Raw genomic sequence first — 17,581 nt, 5'->3', positions numbered from 1 at the left:
CCGTATTTTTCATCCCATAGGATGCTCCGTCCCATAGGACACACCTAATTTTTTGGGGGGGAAATAAAGGAAAAAAATTTTTCCTTTATTTCCCCCCCAAAACCAGGTCAGGGAACAGCGGGATGGTGGCGCTGCACCTCCACGCTGTCCCCCGAGCTTGTGGGGCTGGCCGATATCTGCCAGAAGTGCGGGGCGCTCTGCTTCAGCGTGCCCGCGCTCCGTGCAGCAGGCTGCTATCCGTAACCTAGGGAGCCCTGCGGGAACTCCCGCAGGGCTCCTCAGGTTGCGGATGTCTGCCTGGCACGCGGGGCGCTCTGCTTCAGGGCATCTCGCACGCCAGGCGGCAGGCTGCTATCCGCAGCGTGGGGAGCCCTCTGGGAACTCCCGCGGGCTCCCCAGGCTTGCTGATAGCTTCCTGAAGCCTGGAGAGTGAGAGGGGTCGGTGCGCACCGACCCCTCTCGCTCTCCAAGCTTCAGCGAAAGCCTGTATTCGCCCTATAGGACGCACACAGATTTCCCCTTCATTTTTGGAGGGGGAAAAGTGTGTCCTATAGGGTGAAAAATACGGTACATTATAAAGGCAATACTTTTCTAGAAGCTCTTACCAGCAGTTCTCACCTTCAACTACCAGACCAGAACATGGTCAGGTAGTTGTCCAGAGACAGACAGCTTTTAAAAGAAAATGTAAATATGTATTGGACAGAAAAGGCAGAAGCTAATTGGCATTATCATATGCTAATAAATCCATCGATTCTTAACACCGTTAAACAACTTAGGTAGGGTATACAATTTCTATGTGCACCTCTAGCCAAATGAAGAATTACATAAACAAATGAGTGCTGTGTACTCAGTTGCTCCTCCAAGTTGTCCAGGATGTGCATGGTTAGCGGTTAGGAAAATCAGTGACAATGTAGATTGGCTGGGTTTAGTCCTACCCAGCTAAACAGCCAATTGGTGTGTTTGCTGATTGTTTTGCAAGCTGCACACACACATACTTGGAGCAGCGTTATTAGCAAGAGAGAGAGAGAGAAAAGCAATTTTGGCAACCTGATCTTCAAGGCAAGTTGTTGAGCATGAGTTCCTTGTGTTACTGAGAACAAAACAGCATACATATAGTTGATAAAGTTATAGTTATATACCTGTAACTTCAGATTTTATGTAGATACATCTCTTGCTGCACTGGACTCGTTCTGTGAGGGCAGTGAAACTAATGAATCAATATCCTCTTGGATTATCCTGATAAAATAGAATATAGACTGTAGCCTCAGGAAAGCAATCTATGGTGCATGCCGTGTGGATAATGATGTGCTACTGTGTGACCCAGTTTGAGCACTGTTTTAATGCTCAGCAATTAGAGTAGATAAAGCATCATTGTGTTTCTTTTGTATTTGTTTCAAAGCAGATAGATCCCACTGAACAAAAGACTCTTGCCAACCTACCATGGATTGTAGAACCAGGACAAGAAGCTAAAAGAGGAATTAATACCAAGTATGAAACCACAATTTTCTGATAGTGAACTGTCCTCTGTTTCTTGTTGTGCCTTGCACTCAAAGCAGTCATAGCACAGCCTTTCCTTGACGGCAACTCTTCAGTCTAGTAGAGGGGAAGACTGCACTATATGAGTGGCCTTGAAACTAGCAAAAACATACAAACAAAAACAAAAGGCTGCTGGTCATTTCTGGTGATTGTTCTTCCTGCAGCACTGATAGAAGAATGACATGGGATGAAGACTTTTCAATTACAGCCCACAAGAGGAGTGGGAGATTGTTTCACGCACGCTCTTCTCTTAGGACTTTGCCACAGTGCTTTCTTTTGATTTCGTATTTTAACGTTCTACTTTTACAAAGGTCTCTAACGGTAATGCTGCTTAGTAATACAACGTTCAGTTGTGGTTGGGTTTTTATTTTCACACATGGCAGTTTTTAAATTGAAACAAACCCAGATTAGTTAATAAAATATTTGAGATATGTTTGTGAAACCATGGGGATCTATATAAGTTAATTCTACTGTTTAATATGTTTTTCAAAATTAGTAATGGCAAGACATTAGCTTCCTTGACTTCTGTATTTGCTGGTCTCTGTATTCTTCATGCCATTTAATCCTCTAGAGAAATGAGGTTATATATGTCAGTGTGAAACAGAATCAGAGTTTTATTAATGGCTTAAAAAAAAAGAGGAATTAATAATGCATGAAAATGCACCTTGTATTAAATATTTTTGTGGGAGAGAAGAAAACTATAAGAGCAAGTATGATATTTATGTTAAAGGAGGTCATTAATTATGAAGAGAGTCTGGCTTTATTTTAAAGTTAAAGAAACTGCTACTGTACTATCTAACAGTAGTAACAGTGGGGCCATCAGTATGCTGGATGCTTCACTTCATGGGGTAAAACGGAAGCTGCCCAGCAATTGCACTACAGGCACACGCAACTATACACAGTTTTTCAAGTTATTATAGCCATGAGTTTCGGTTTTTAAAAATCTGAAAGATGGTTTTAAACAAAACTAGGAATTTTATCAAATTTTCTGTCTCAGAAAGCTGGTTGTAATGAAAAAGTTCAACTCAAAAGGTTTTTTCCTAAATGAAGCAAACCATTCCAAAGTAATAATTCTTTCCACAAATCAGTTGAGCATTGGCTTGACAGTTGACTTAATGAAATTTGCTTACCATTTTCTTTGAAGTATTTTAATTTTTTAATGTCTTTGTGGAGTATTTGTATAATAACATTATGTATTTCAGTGAAACTGAATGAATTATAACAGTAAAAATATCAATCATAGGCAAAAAATGACATTTTAATGTATGTTCTATCCAGTCAAATTGTGAATCATTTTGAACTTCATTATAGAGATATTGATGAATAGTGTGGTTGACTTAAATGTTTTTTATTATTCTTTCATATTTAACTGAAAGGTTTCAGTTACATTCAACAACTGAATTTTTAACAAAATTGATAATTGAACTTGCTTTAAAATTCAAAATTGTATATGGTTTAGTTGAACCTAATCATAGCGCTGAATGACAAAAAACCTTTTAATACAGTATTCAATTTACTTGAACCAATCAGCTCCTTGTACATATTATGCCTATTCATTGTTGATATGTATGTAGTAGGCTGACAGTAAACACTGAAAAATATAGTACCAAAAGGAATATTGTATAGGAGAAAAGTAAATAGTAGCCTCACTGCAACAAATACTACTATGTAAATATGCTTGGGCTTCCAGTTATAAATTTTGTAATTTTTGTCATTATTTATATCCTATAAAAGCACACAAAATAAATTGAAGTTGTACAGTCAGCATTAGTTTCTGGAAAATTTAGTATGGATAATATTGAACATTAAGCTGTTGTTAAGTGATGGATCAGTCTTAAGTGTATGATCCTATGAACCACTTCACTTACTCAACAGCTTTCAATATCTCACAAGACACTAGTGCAGCAAAAAGGGAACTCCTCCATGCTTCAGGCCAATGCTAGAACTTGGTGGATGTGTAGTGTCTCTGTGCTATAGAACACAGACTTCAAATCTAACCTAATTGTCAACTTATCTCTAATAGCACCTTCAGCCTCCCCAGCAAGATCTTGACCTTGCCTCACGTCAGTATTCCTGACATCCTCGATATGTTATGAAACTATTACTCTTCTTATGGAGTATGTTTAGCTCTCACACTAGTTTTTCCTTTCTGACCTTTTTGTTATCTCTTAGCTAATACTTCTATATAGAACTCAGCCACCAAAATAATTTGCTCTCATGTCACTCAGAATATGGAGTACCTTCAGTCCCTACACTGGCTGCAGAACAAATTTATTGTTCTTGCCTTTGAAGTTCTTTCTCTTCCCTCACCTCCTAATATAGCTCCACCCGTGACACTTCCTTCAGTTCATCCACTCTAAGCTATCTAAAGAATATCTAATACTCTGCCATATCTCCTTTGCTATGCCTGGGAGTACCTCTCATGCCACCTGTAAGATACTTGGGTCTCATTCTTCAAACAGCCCCTTCAAACCCCACCTTCAAAGTTTACTCTGAAAATATTGAAAGCAAGAAAACCAAACACTACCTCAACATCGTCTTCAGGTATGTGGCAGCAGAGTCTTCTAAAAGAAATGGTAGCAATGGTGGGGGGACGAGAACCAAGTTGCCAAGAGAACAAGCTTGTGATCCAAATGGTAGCTGCCAAAACTTTCTCTCTCTCTCTCTCTCTGCCTTTGCTGCTATAGTTGACGTGGTAAACAAAAGCAAAAGTCATGAAGGAAGGCAAAAAGCATTTTCTGAGTCCAGTGACACAAATGAGGCACCAAAGCTGAAAACATCACAAAATATAATACTTAGCTCCTCCTTCCTTGAAACCATAAAGCTTATTCGCACATATTTACACACAAGAAATCGTACAAGAAATGGGTGCAAATTTGAAATTTGGATTTGTTCATTTCTTCATTCAGGTATCTTTTGGGAACAAATAAAATAAATGCTTTTTAAAAAGAGGAATAATTGGTGAAGCTGGCACAAGAGGACCTGGAACAGATGCATCTAATTCACCCATAATACGGCTTATGCCCCCAAAAGTGCTTTTGTTCTCAAGAGTACCAGTCAATGGTTTATTTTTTCTTCAAAAAATTAATTTCAATTTAGAAAGTTTGCAATGAACTTACCCCACATTCTGGCAGAGGAAAGGCATTATATATTGAGATTTTAGTTCAGGCTTCCTCAAACTCGGCCTTCCAGATGTTTTTGGCATACAACTCCCATGATCCCTAGGTAGCAGGACCAGTGGTAAGGGATGATGGGAATTGTAGTCTTAATAAACATCTGAAGGGCCGAGTTTGAGGAAGCCTGTTTTAGTTAGATCTGGGGGCTTCAAACCCTACAACAAGTATTCACTTGAAAGGGCTAAAAAATATTGGCAATCCACCAAATACAAAATGGCAGTGCAGAGCTTAGTATCTGTCACAAAGTGATAGCAGATGAAGGCCAAGTGAACATAATCAGTTGGCAGTTACTGATACTTTCTACAAACAAAATCCCTTTTATATTCCTCTCCCAGCTACAGTGCCACATACATCTCGGAGTACTTTTTACTCATTTCCTTTCATTTCTAAAATAAACTGAAAAGCATATCATAAATTCTCTCATCCATTCCCCGGGCTGCTGTTACATTCACTTCTTCCTCTTATAATGGCTTCCTTTCCTCGATTAAAACAAATTTCGGCCAAAAAGCAACAACCGATTATCTCTTTTTATATTCCTTCAGTGCACCCTTTGGTGCTTTCCCTTCAGAGAAGAGAGAATTTATTTCCTTCCCCTAGCCCCAAAGTCTCCAATTCTCAGTCACATTCACATACTTCCACCTTTGTTTCTTTAGCCCTGCATGGGCAGAAGCACACACCTCAGATAGTTCTGAGGTGGAGACACCAGCTACCATCTTGGATTTTGGGCAGGAGAGACTACCTGACTTGGAAGGAGGACTGAAGTAAGGGGTAAGAGTTTGAGCGTGTGTGGTGCTGGGGAGATGCGGAGGCACCACAGCAACTCTGGCTGCTGCTTCTTTTTCTCTTCCCTCTGCTTCCCACCCCCCTTTTGCCCCTCTCCCTCCCCCAGTTGGTTTGCCCATCTACCTGTCGTCAGTTTTCTCTCCTCCAGCCTTGCATGCTATAGCTTGATTTTCTTAACTCACATTCTCACACACGCCTATGCACTGAGCTTGCAGGGAGCTGATGCTAGGGCAGTTGGGAGCATGGTAAGCAAGGAAGGAGGCACTGGGGTGGCTGCATTTCTGAGGCCTGTTGGCTATCCCTGGCCCACAGTTTGAGAAAACCTCTTTGAGGCAGTTCTCATAGAAAAAGAAAAGCACACAAAAAGCCAGTTAAGCTCATGGAAGGCATAGCTATTGTATATCATTACTTGCCAATCAATAAATTCCCAAGACAAATGACAGTCTCCACATCAGGTTGTGAAGAAGTTAATTCCCCCATCAACAATCACATTCTTTTTGATTTCCACAATCCAATCAATTTGACAGCAGCCACTTCCCAACAGCAATTTAAGGTACTGCAATACTCAGTAATATTTACATTGTTATGTCTAAGGTTTGAAAACAGCATTGCTTCTAGTGGCCAGTTTGCAAGCATGACATGCCTAAAATGTGCAATGCTACAGAAACAGTTTTGCTTAGCTTCTGAAATGAAAGAGAAAACACTCCAGCTCATATTGAAGAGTTTTAAATTTAAGATATTTGATATCCTAACGAACAGAAAACCCAAAGAAGTGTTATGTCTGTGTATAGCACATCCAAATCACAATGCTTTTCAAAATCTCAAGGGCTCTACTATAATGGAAATTAAAAATAATTGAGACTTACCTGAACACGCATGGTAGTTTTTCATTTAGCAAAGCTGGGAACACCATCTAAAAATAATCTGAGTTTTCTAAATTAAGAACTTCTGTATTTCTCTTTACTTCTGCTCGCAGCCTACCTGGGAACTGTGTTTTTCATTTAAGGTTGGGTACAATTCTGTGTTACAAGCTAAACTCAGAATGAAGAACAGTCATTGTTTTTTAATCCTGAAATCCTAGGTGTGTCATCTGATAATTGTAGCTATTACAGTGGTACCTCAGATTAAGTACCGTATTTTTTGCCCCATAGGGCGCACCGGCCCATAGGTAAAGGTAAAGGTACCCCTGCCCGTACGAGCCAGTCTTGCCAGACTCTAGGGCTGTGCGCTCATCTCACTCTATACGCCGGGAGCCAGCGCTGTCCGCAGACACTTCCAGGTCACGTGGCCAGCGTGACATCGCTGCTCTGGCGAGCCAGAGCCGCACTCGGAAACGCTGTTTACCTTCCCGGTAGTAAGCGGTCCCTATTTATCTACTTGCACCCGGGGGTGCTTTCGAACTGCTAGGTTGGCAGGTGCTGGGACCGAACGACCTAGTTTTTTGGGGGGGAAATAAAGAAAAAAAATGATCCCCCCCCAGTCGCGGGGCTGGGGCGGGGAAAGCCCGAGCCCCCAGAACAAGCAGCTCTCCACAAGCCGTGGGAGCCCAGCGCGAAGTGGGATGCAGAGGAAGACCCTTCTGTTCCTCCTCCAGCTTTGCCGGACAAGCACACGGCTGAAGGGTCGCTGCACAGTTCTCCCCCTCTGCACAGCGCCTTTCCTTCGCAGGAGAGGTGCTGCGCAGAGAGGGAGAACTGCGCAGCACCCTTCAAGCGAAGCTGGAGAAGGACAGGCTTTGCAGGACAGGCACCTCACTGCGAAGCTGGAGGAGGAACAGAAGGAGACCCTGTTCCAGGTTCCAGGCAGGCGTGTGGCTGAAGGGGCGCTGTGAAGGAGAGGCGCTGCGCAGAGAGGGAGAACTGCGCAGCTCCCTTCAAGCGAAGCTGGAGGAGGAACAGGAGGAGACTGTAGAGTATTGTATTCCTTCTGTTCCTCCTCCAGCTTCGCAGGACAGGCGCGTGGCTGAAGGAGGACAGGCGGGCGCAGTTCTCCCACCTCCCGCAGAAGCCATGCGCTCTTTAAAGGGGCTGTGCGGCTTCTACTGGCTTTTCTACGAGGTGGGAGAAGGGACTGATGCAGCCAGTCAGTCCCTTCTCCCTCCTGGGGAAAAGCCCGCAAGAGCCGCATGGAGCTTGTGTGCGGCTCTTGGGGGCTTTTCCTGCCTGCCTCCCCCCTGCATTCGCTCCATAGGACACACAAACATTCCCCCTTCGTTTTTGGAGGGGAAAAAGTGTGTCCTATAGGGCGAAAAATACGGTTTACTAGAGTTGGATAGGCCATTTGGGGGGAAAAAAGCCACTGAAAGCCTTCTCCTCCATAGATTTGTCAAATCCTCCTTCAAAGTCATCTCAGCTGGTGGCCATCACTGCTTCCTGTGGACGTGAGTTCCATAGTTTAACTATGTGTACTTCATTTATCTGCAATACCTGATTTTATGAGAAAAGAGATGAAACTATAGTTACTTACCAGGACTGCCTTGCCATGGTGGCCTTTTAATTAAGGAGACACAAATACCAAAGAGGCTGTGAGAAAGAAACTGTTAAACAATGCCTATGCCCAGCCCAAGCAAGCCATTCACAGTAGCACAGCAGAGGGGTTTGATGTCCCATGATAGTATCAGAAAGCAGCCACTAGATGCCATAACACTGTTTCACTACTTTGCCCACACTGGAGGCTGAGCTTGTCACTAAGCAACGGAGAAAGGGAATTCAGATATAATTAGAAGATCAAGCTTTCAAAGCAACAAATTTCTCCACCAGACAACTTCCCTTATGCTCACAAGGACATAACTTACCATTTTTAATACAGTGAGACACAATGACACTTTGAACTGAGCCAACTGTGAGTCATGGTTTTGTCCTCTACAGATGAATCATGAAAAACACTCCTTCACCTGCAATTCTGCCTTTCTTTGGTTTGTATTATCCCAGATCACCTTTGCATCCAAACTGGCAAACTCTGGTTTGAACTTGCACAGCAGACCAGGACTGCAAACCAGATTGGATACTGGTTTGAATTGCAAGCACAAGTAAAAGTTTACCAGTTTGTATGTAAGGGCACGCTAGGAATACAGAAACCAGGGATGGATAGAGGGGATTACAACATACAAATGAAGTGACCATTTTATACTGATTTACAGAGTTTCACAAATAATCTTCCTACAGCTGACTCCACTTGCAAAGGTACTGAGCTTTGGCACAGAGAAAACATCTTTCCACAAAAGACAAAATCTAGATGCTTGTATTAGTCTTCCAACACAATCTATGACTCTTTACTTGGAAGTAAGTCTTGCTAAGTTCTAATGGGGCTTACTTCTATGCACCCTTGTATTCTATATGAGAAAAGAAAATTCTCATATGGAGAAGACTTTGAAAAGGAAGAAAATGTATGGAGTAAGATAGAAAAAATACACCACATCCTGCAATATATTAAAATATTTATTGCTTTCAAATGCACAAACTTGTTTAATTAAAACCCGGCAACTTTGCTAATGCAAAGTTTTAGAAACATTTAAAAAATCAGCAGTCAGCAAATTCAGCAATTTCCTTTGATGCACAGATATATTCCAATTAACACCAACACAGTACAGTATAGCTAAAAGCAAAAGTTGAGCTGCTCTTAGTACTCCGATTATCTCTTGTAATGCCAGATAAACCGGAAACAATTCCTTTCTCCTAATGTAATAGACCAATGAGCCTCATTTTAATTATCTAGCTTTATCTTAAGTTCCAATAGATAACGCCCGCAGAAAATTTAGACAATCTCATTTGATGAATGTTACCTTAAAATATTGTCCACAAGCTACTAAAATCTAAATTAAACCTTTTAACAAACCCAACTAAATCCTTGTTTCTTCAACATCCTTCATTGAATCTTAATGAGCCCCCATAACACAAATAATTCTCCACTCCAGCTCCTGCACAGCCATTCAGTGGAACACTGTGTCAAAGAGTAAGGGTTTCCTTTACATCCCTTTGAATTGTGTTCTTTTCTTAATGGGAAGGCTTCCTAGCAAGGGATGCACAGGTGAGAATAGGGTCACAATTCACTGAAGCTAGCCCAAAGGATCACATTTCCAGGTACAGCATGAGGGTACTGCTAATTAAAAAAAATAAATAGTTTGGCAACTGCAGAAAGGCAATGATTAAATTTAACATGAAACACAAACACAAGAAGTACTGAAATGGAGATGACAAAAACTTTGAAACAAGTGTAACTAATTGGTTGCTATAATTATTAGAGATTGCTTATGCATTGGAAATAATTTCTATTCCTAACCTGCTCATAAACTCCTTAGACGTTAATGGTGAAAATCCTAGATTTGTGGTGTGTACTCACAGTTGGTGACACCAACATGGGAAAGAGCCACATTGCGGACACCTTTCTTTTGGTCTAGAGTCCTGACATCACTGGACTGGCTCCCATTCCATTAAGATGACGGGAGGAGTCCCAAGTATGACTAGAATTTACCCGAAGGGGGACAATACATTTCAGTTAAAGATTATATGCAACATGAATTATTTTATGTTGTCCTTTTCAATTAAATATCTGTTGACACAAGAGTGAAGAAATGCAGTTGAGAAAAATCTGAGATATGCTATCTTAAAATAAAAAATAAAGCTACATTATGATTTTGCAATCAGAAAACTTCATTTGAAATAATACCATCTACTTTAGTAGATCTGACACATATTTTGGTTTTATGCAAAAACAAACAGATAAGCCAGCTTCCAATAACTTCAGGGGAAATTTACCTTCAGAAAATTGTCTCCATATGCCCTAAGAATAAAGCAGGTGCAGAGTTCTGCGCCTTTACCACACTGGCCCAGTTTGCACAAACAATAGCTCAAATGTGAAAGTATGTGATACTCACAGAGCAAATTACAGCTGCTTTGTTGCAGCACTACGCAGAACTAAGCCACTGTTTGACTTCGTGTTATGTCTGAGCCAGTGTTCATGGGTTATCTCATTCAGACAACTATACTCAGGTTTTGATGTAATGCCAAGTCAAACCATAGTTTGGCTTACCTGTGTGGACCATGGCAGCAGCAGGGTCACAATTTTTCCTGCGAATACTCAAACACTTGTAAATTCAATTGGCCATGGTTTGGCCTAGATTTACGTGCAAACCAAGGCTATGTGTGAGAAGCATGAATCTGCTACTCCTAAAAACATAATAGTACCGTTTGGAGTATAATTTCCTCCTACTGGAGTTTTTAGTCACATTGTGTATCATGGCTCTTAAAATTCTTTTTAAATATTAAAGTGTTTGGTGTTTTTAGAACATCCAAACCCCTACTTTTGTCTCAAGACAAAATTGCATTAGTAAAACAGAGGTTTATGGTATTTTATGTAAATGTACTTATGGCTTAGAAACATTTGCCACTAGATCAGTGAAAATATTTCAGTTATCATAGGGCTGGTAATTCACCTACCAATTATCATTAGTATACTACTTAGCATACATATTGGATCAGGGCAACTTTAGTCCTCAATAATTAGTCCCATTGATTTCAGGGGGACTTAAGTTTGGCTAAAGTTTAATCTGAATGTAACTAACCATGGGAAAAGCCACATATAAAATGCATATCAAACTGCTGATCAAAACACAACATATAAAATGTATGCTGATTTAGGAACGTTTACAAATTTACCATACAGGTAATTTATGCCAGAGTCAAAATGACTTCACAGTTTGAAGAAAGTTTTTTGGGAATATGCTTCCGGCTCAAAACACTGCAGTTACAATCAGTTTTAAACAGATTTATTTCATAATCTGTAGCACGTAAAGAATGCCAAGATTATCAACAGTCACACATACTTTGAAATCTGGAGAAACGTGTAATGATTTAAGGTTTGTTCCATTTGTATAGAATGTTTGTAGGAGTTGCCCAGTAGCTACATTCCACCACTAGGAGGAAGAGAAAACAAGTTTTCAATTTAGGAAGCAATAAATCTGAATGTGGCATGTTACAGATATGATACCAATAACTTGGGAGTCCCACTCTAGATCTACACATTAAGTGCACACTATTAATTTCTCAGATATCAGTTTCAGAAAACAATGGTTGAGGACAACTGACTGATACAACATTTTAACATCTTTAAACCTTTTGGATATATTTTCTATTTGCAACAAAACAGTAATGAAATCCTGACAATTTACTATGTATTTAGAGTTATTTCACATTTTCACATTTGTTAATAAATTGCAAAATAATTCTCCTTTGGTAACCATTCTTGTTGAACTTACCTGAATGCATCCCCCAGAAGAAACAAGTATCTGACTATCAGGGGAAAAGCGAAGGTCTGTTACCCAGCCTCCGTAGGCTGATTCTCCCTCACTCTTTGAAGCATGGGAATAGAGGTGAAGCAGTTCTCCTCTCAATACATTCCAAACCTGAGACACAAGCAGTACAAAAACAGACAAAAACAGGATAAGGTTGCAGTGTAACTGTAGTTATGTTCATAGTCCCTTAAATTCAAAAAATAGTATAATTATCTAGTCCAGTCCCCTGCAATGCAGGAATCTCAACTAGATAAAATGACCTTGGCACAGAAAATTTCTACAAACCACAAGGAAACCTATCTCACACCAGAGGTCAAGACAGGATTTTTAACTCCATGGGCTCAACTTTGACAGGTGGATGACTTTACCCACCTGTCAATCATATAACATCACATGTCAAAATCACTTGTGCCCCCTTTTTAAATCCGCCAGTCTCAGAAGCTTAAAAGGGGAGTGTGGGGAAACCCATAAAAAGCCCTTAAAGTCCCTAATCTTGGAGCCTTAAAAGGGGGAGATGGAACTCACAAAATCTTTTGCAAGTCTCCCAGTGCTCCCCTTTTAAGCCTCTGAAATTGGAGGAGGCGGCGAGAGGCTTACAAATGGCTTTAAGGAAGCCCCCATGCTCCTGTTTGATCCTCAGGTGCTGTCTCCATGAGCTGCTTCAAAGGGTGCTTTGGCACAGAGCTTTCATCCCAATTTAGCTGATGGTTTTATAATATGAAAACTAATAATTAAAAAATCCTGCTGCCTTTGCTGTGCAATCTTGTTTTTGGCTGGGAAAAGAATTGCATAGCTAATGCAGGATTAAACCGTATCTGCTTATGAGCACAGTTTGAGGGAAATGGCCTCTAGGGTCAAACGGGCTCCCATGGCAGGCCAAGACTGGCCACAGGCCAGAGATTCCCCACCCCTGCCACAGGTGTTTCTGACATATCTGTCAACCCTGTTCTCTGAAACATCCTCAACTCAACAAACATTTCTGAGCCATGCTATATGTACTTTTTTGCCATTTAAACTCATTACCTCATGTGCTAGCCTTCATAAAATTATAGATTTAAAGAACTGTTTAAGAAGTCTCTCACAATTCACTTGTGCATGAAAAGTATGAAAATTGTAAATAAAGGCTACCACCTTTTCTTCCACACCATCTAAGCAGTAATGACTAATTTTAGAGTGTCACATATTGTGCTTACAACCAAGGCTCGATGCATACATTTCTTTGCACTGTCAGCCCTAATCCTCTACAAGTTTGGGGCAACACTGAAGCCACCAGCGGCAAAATGAGCATTCAAAGGGACCACTCTATACCGCATTCTCTATGTGCTCTCATTAGGTTTGGAGAGACAAATCACATGTTAAAAATGAATAGCTGCATAGGACAGAAGGGAAAGATTAATCAATGCAGAATGACATAAAAATGTATGCATTTATCAAGATGCAACACATATTAACAACAAAACAGTGGAGACAAGTAAGTCCCACATTTATATGTAAATATGTTTATGATCTATAATGAAGAATTGCCTTCCTTTCCCCAATACCCTTTAATCATTAATCCTACTTTCCTTTGGATTTAATGCAGCCTTTCTATTTCTAATCATCTTTTTGTTATCAGAACTGCACCTGACATCCTTCTCCAACTCTGTTAATATTCTTGTTGCACTGGAATTCTAAAACCTGTATGCCGTCATCCAAACCAGGTCTTACAGTACCAAAGAGCCACCACCTAATTTGTGAGAAACTCATGTGTCCACTTAACTAGCCAATACCTGCTGCAATAACTTCTTATGCTAAATTTTTAAATAAATCATTTAAAAACAAAATGGAGTACCCGTATTTCCCCATTGTCATCTCCTGTAGCTAACAATTCATTGTCAAGGGAGAAGGCACAGCACCTCACACAGCCGTCGTGGCCATTCAGCTTATGAAGAACCGATGAACTTTCAAAACTCCATACCTAAAGATTTAAAACATGAAACACGTTGTTAAATTATATTCCAGTATTTTTAGGTTCATTTTGAGCTTCCTACCTGTAAAAGATATTTGGACTTTGATGACTCAGATATGAAAATTGGTTAAGGTACTCCCACAATAGAAAGCAAGCTAAACTTTTCTACACAGATGGTTTAGGACAGAGCAAAGTGCAGAAGGTATATAAAGGGACAACCAAAATGAGAAGTTAGGTGGTGCACCCTGCAAATGGAAGCTGACTTGTTTTAGGTTTTTGTTTCGTTTTAAATTAAACAAGACAGCTAAGGGAGAACACAGGGGTTTCTAAGTATGCCTGGTGCTGAGAAAGTGGACAAAACCTTTTCTCCACCTCATTAACCAGTAAAATTATTGGAAGCAGATTCAGGACAGACAAAGGAAAGTACTTCTTCATGCATCACATAATTAATGGAACTCAATGCAAGAAGATGTAGAGATGGCCATGAGCTTGTTTAAAAACATGAGATGGTTTTAAAAGAAGACGAACGCATAGAAGTCAGATCTACAAAGGCTATGATTGCCATGGAGGCTACGCAGAAATTCCGAGGCAGTATGCTACTGAATCTCAACTACTGGGGAGCAACAGCAGGAGAGGACTATTGCCTTCAGCCCTGCCTCTGGGCTATGAGGCCTATGGTTTGCCACTGTGTGAAGCAGGTTACAAGACTAGAAGGACCTTTTCGCTGCTCCAGTGAGGCTCTCCATATTACTGATCTTTTGACTGAAGATCTCCTAGGTAAACCTGTAAATATTTCTTCGAAAGCAGCTTTCCTATACTGCCTTGCACAAGAGAACTGTCCAGGGAGCTGCATCTAAATCCTTAATTTAGATGTTTTATTTCTGAAATGGGAGAAATAGAATTGTAGCAAGCCCCTATAATATACCATACCTGGCTAACTGTATTCAACTGAAGTTAAAAGAAGAGAAAGCTGATGGGTATTTGCAATTGTTTGTACTTCATATTTCCCTTGCCATTGTTAGAAATTACTTGTTTCAGAATAATGATGACAATTTAAATTACAAAAGCCCAATGCTGCTTTGGCCAGACTCCTAAAAAGACAGTTGAAGGAGACATTTTGGCCTTACGCTTAGAGGACAGGTTTTATCAGTCCAAGATTTACTCCTACTTGATGTTTCTCCCATTTACCTGGTAATCTGGAACACGTGAATAATTTACGTGGTAAAGGTAACAAAAAAAGAGAGCAGTAGCAAGACTGAAAGTGGAAAATCTTCTCCGAGCCACTTAAAATAGAATGGAAAGGGCTAGAGTATAAATAACTATGGAGTCATATGATCAGTGATAGGAAGTGATTTGAATCAGTTCCCCCAGATCTGACTTCACCAAATACATGTTTGACAGTGCACACAGGATACAGGGGCTCATTCCCTCTAAAGGCATTTGCGTGCATGTCATCCCTACCCCCGTGAACGTGTGCATTCCGTCAAATCCATTTCCAAAGAAGCTGGATGAGGATGCAAGGTGTGTATGCAGGTCTCAAATTCCTTGTAACAACCTGGCACAGTGTTCAACAATATGTCATTTCACAGGGGGAAAGAAGAGGGGGGAAAGAGTTCTGTCATGCCCTTAGGTGCTGCATCTGGAGTGGATAGGATTATGTCCATTGGATCTCATTGTATTCAGAAGAGGGGCCAGGACTAAGCTCATAGGTCATGATTAAGTTAAGAGTTGGTAACTTTTAAGATCTTTCTGATTATCAGCAAAATACTATCAAGCATTTATGTAACTCCTCTACTGAATTAGGATAAAAATGTGCTAAACTCAGAGTAGATGGTGCTTTGTTTTAGCATTCATTTATAAACCTGTACTGACCTTGGCAGTCTTGTCAGCAGAGGTAGTTGAAAACATAGTGGTATTGGGTGAAATTACACAAGAAAGAATAGTGTCTCCATGGCAAATGATATCTCTCTCAAGTTCTCCTGTAACTGTGTTCCAGAGCTGTAATATTAAAATGTGCCAGTAAACAATAGTGCAGGTAGAAGGGCTTATAAACAGTACACAGGTGTTTGGTGTTTTTGTCTTTCAAAATACTTAGCAGCAGATGCTTTAAAAAAAAGTACGTACTTTAACCACTGAGTATTTTGCAGTCAAAACAAGACTCGTAAATAGTGTTATCTAACTTTGAAAACACAACAAATATGATGTTCACACGATGTGCATTTCTTTAGCTACAGGCACAAATCTAAGTTGTCAATGCTTAGGTTTTTTATTTACCTTAACTGTCCCATCAAATGACCATGAAAGAAGCCCTGAGTGTTTTAGAAGGTGAAAATTCTTGACAGGTTCCTTGTGGCCTTTCAGGAGAATAAATTCCTCTGTTTGCCAATTCCACACCTAATAAAACAGAAATTAGAATAGAGTATGGGAATTTGGGTTCAACTCTGGCTTGCTTTTATGGTGAAAACATAGTAAAACAAAAAACCTTCAACTTTTCTTTACAAGACAATAATACTACTCCCACAAGGTCTTTAAACCCCCTTCCAAAAGAATTCTTTGATATCTAAGAAGCATTTTCATCTTACCCTCACAAAGTACAGTGGTGCCTCGCAAGACGAAAAGAATCCGTTCCGTGAGTCTCTTCGTCTAGCGGTTTTTTCGTCTTGCGAAGCAAGCCCATTAGCGGATTAGCGCTATTAGTGGTTTAGCGGCTATTAGCGGCTATTAAAGGCTTAAGGGATTAGTGGATTAGCTGCTAAAAGGCTATTAGCAGCTTAGTGCCTTAGAAAAAGGGGGTGGGGAGCGGAAAAAAACCCCCCAGGAATCGCAAGACATTTTCGTCTTGCGAAGCAAGCCCATAGAGAAATTCGTCCTGCGAAGCACCTCCAAAACGGAAAACTCTTTCGTCTAGCGGGTTTTCCGTCTTGCGATGCATTCGTCTTGCAGGGCACCACTGTACCCCCAAAATAAATAAATATCAAGCTTTAAAGAAAACATAAACTTTGTTGGACTGCACTTAGCTTCTTCAGAAATATATATTCTCAAGCAATAGTTTAAAATGTTCCACACCTGTATAGTTGAGTCATCAGAGCTAGAAATGAGTGTTTTCCCATCAGAAGTAAACTGGCAGTGTTGTACAGCTTCCTTGTGTCCAGTTCTGGATTTTAAAATATTCCCACTTGATAGATTTAATACCTTTTAAAAATGGGATCAGACAACAGACTGTTGTGAGTTCACATCACTTACAGATTGAAAGGAAATAGAGATGCTAATCCACAAGTATCTTTTTTAAAAGCAGTAGTATAATGAATGAGATTGTGTTATAAAAAAGCTACTTCTTTAAAGCAACGTTTCCTCCTTCATTATTTTAACCTAAAACAACTAAAAGGAGAAATTATAAATGAAACATGCAACAAAAACTTCCTGCATGATCTATGGCCAGACATATGCATAGCAATCCATATGGGCAGCAGATATACCTTCTTTCATTAAAGTAAAGGTACCCCTGCCCGTACGGGCCAGTCTTGACAGACTCTAGGGTTGTGCGCTCATCTCACTCTAGAGGCCGGGAGCCAGCGCTGTCCGCAGACACTTCCGGGTCACGTGGCCAGCGTGACAAGCTGCATCTGGCGAGCCAGCACCAGCGCAGTACACGGAAATGCCGTTTACCTTCCCGCTGGTAAACGGTCCCTATTTATCTGCATGGCTATTAAAAGGTATCTTTTAAAAAATGCATTCTTACTGGAAAAAATTACACATTTATAGCAAGTATTGTATTTATAAAGTGCTTGATTATTTACTAGAGAGCGCAACTAACAGGCACTTTATAATAGGTAGGTATACATAAAAAAT

General features: G+C 40.3%; 2 protein-coding genes across 25 annotated transcripts in view; one reads left to right on the top strand and one right to left on the bottom strand.

Moving 5' to 3' along the window:
• Window positions 1-3,300, top strand: part of ANKS1B (ankyrin repeat and sterile alpha motif domain containing 1B) — a 318,652-nt gene extending 315,352 nt beyond the window's left edge. For 16 of the 23 annotated variants that reach the window (XM_083400502.1, XM_083400501.1, XM_083400485.1 and 13 more), the window contains one exon: window positions 1,400-3,300. In XM_083400502.1, coding sequence (XP_083256628.1) covers window positions 1,400-1,510 — 111 coding nt within the window. In that variant the 3' untranslated portion in view covers window positions 1,511-3,300. The remainder of the gene's footprint in view (window positions 1-1,399) is intronic. The other 7 variants (XM_083400496.1, XM_083400500.1, XM_083400499.1 and 4 more) reach the window with 3 other exon arrangements.
• A 5,619-nt stretch (window positions 3,301-8,919) lies between these two features.
• APAF1 (apoptotic peptidase activating factor 1) overlaps window positions 8,920-17,581 on the bottom strand; it is a 40,680-nt gene continuing 32,018 nt past the window's right edge. For both annotated transcript variants that reach the window (XM_083400508.1, XM_083400509.1), the window contains 6 exons: window positions 16,799-16,924; window positions 16,007-16,126; window positions 15,605-15,730; window positions 13,616-13,741; window positions 11,749-11,895; window positions 8,920-11,406 (listed from right to left, as the gene is read on the bottom strand). In XM_083400508.1, coding sequence (XP_083256634.1) covers window positions 11,260-11,406; window positions 11,749-11,895; window positions 13,616-13,741; window positions 15,605-15,730; window positions 16,007-16,126; window positions 16,799-16,924 — 792 coding nt within the window. In that variant the 3' untranslated portion in view covers window positions 8,920-11,259. The remainder of the gene's footprint in view (window positions 11,407-11,748; window positions 11,896-13,615; window positions 13,742-15,604; window positions 15,731-16,006; window positions 16,127-16,798; window positions 16,925-17,581) is intronic.

Source organism: Podarcis tiliguerta, assembly GCF_965153285.1.
Source record: "Podarcis tiliguerta genome assembly, chromosome: 10".
In the NCBI taxonomy this organism is placed as follows: domain Eukaryota; kingdom Metazoa; phylum Chordata; class Lepidosauria; order Squamata; family Lacertidae; genus Podarcis; species Podarcis tiliguerta.
The sequence above is the reverse complement of the archived record's forward strand: the minus strand, read 5'-3'. Positions and strand labels throughout refer to the sequence as shown.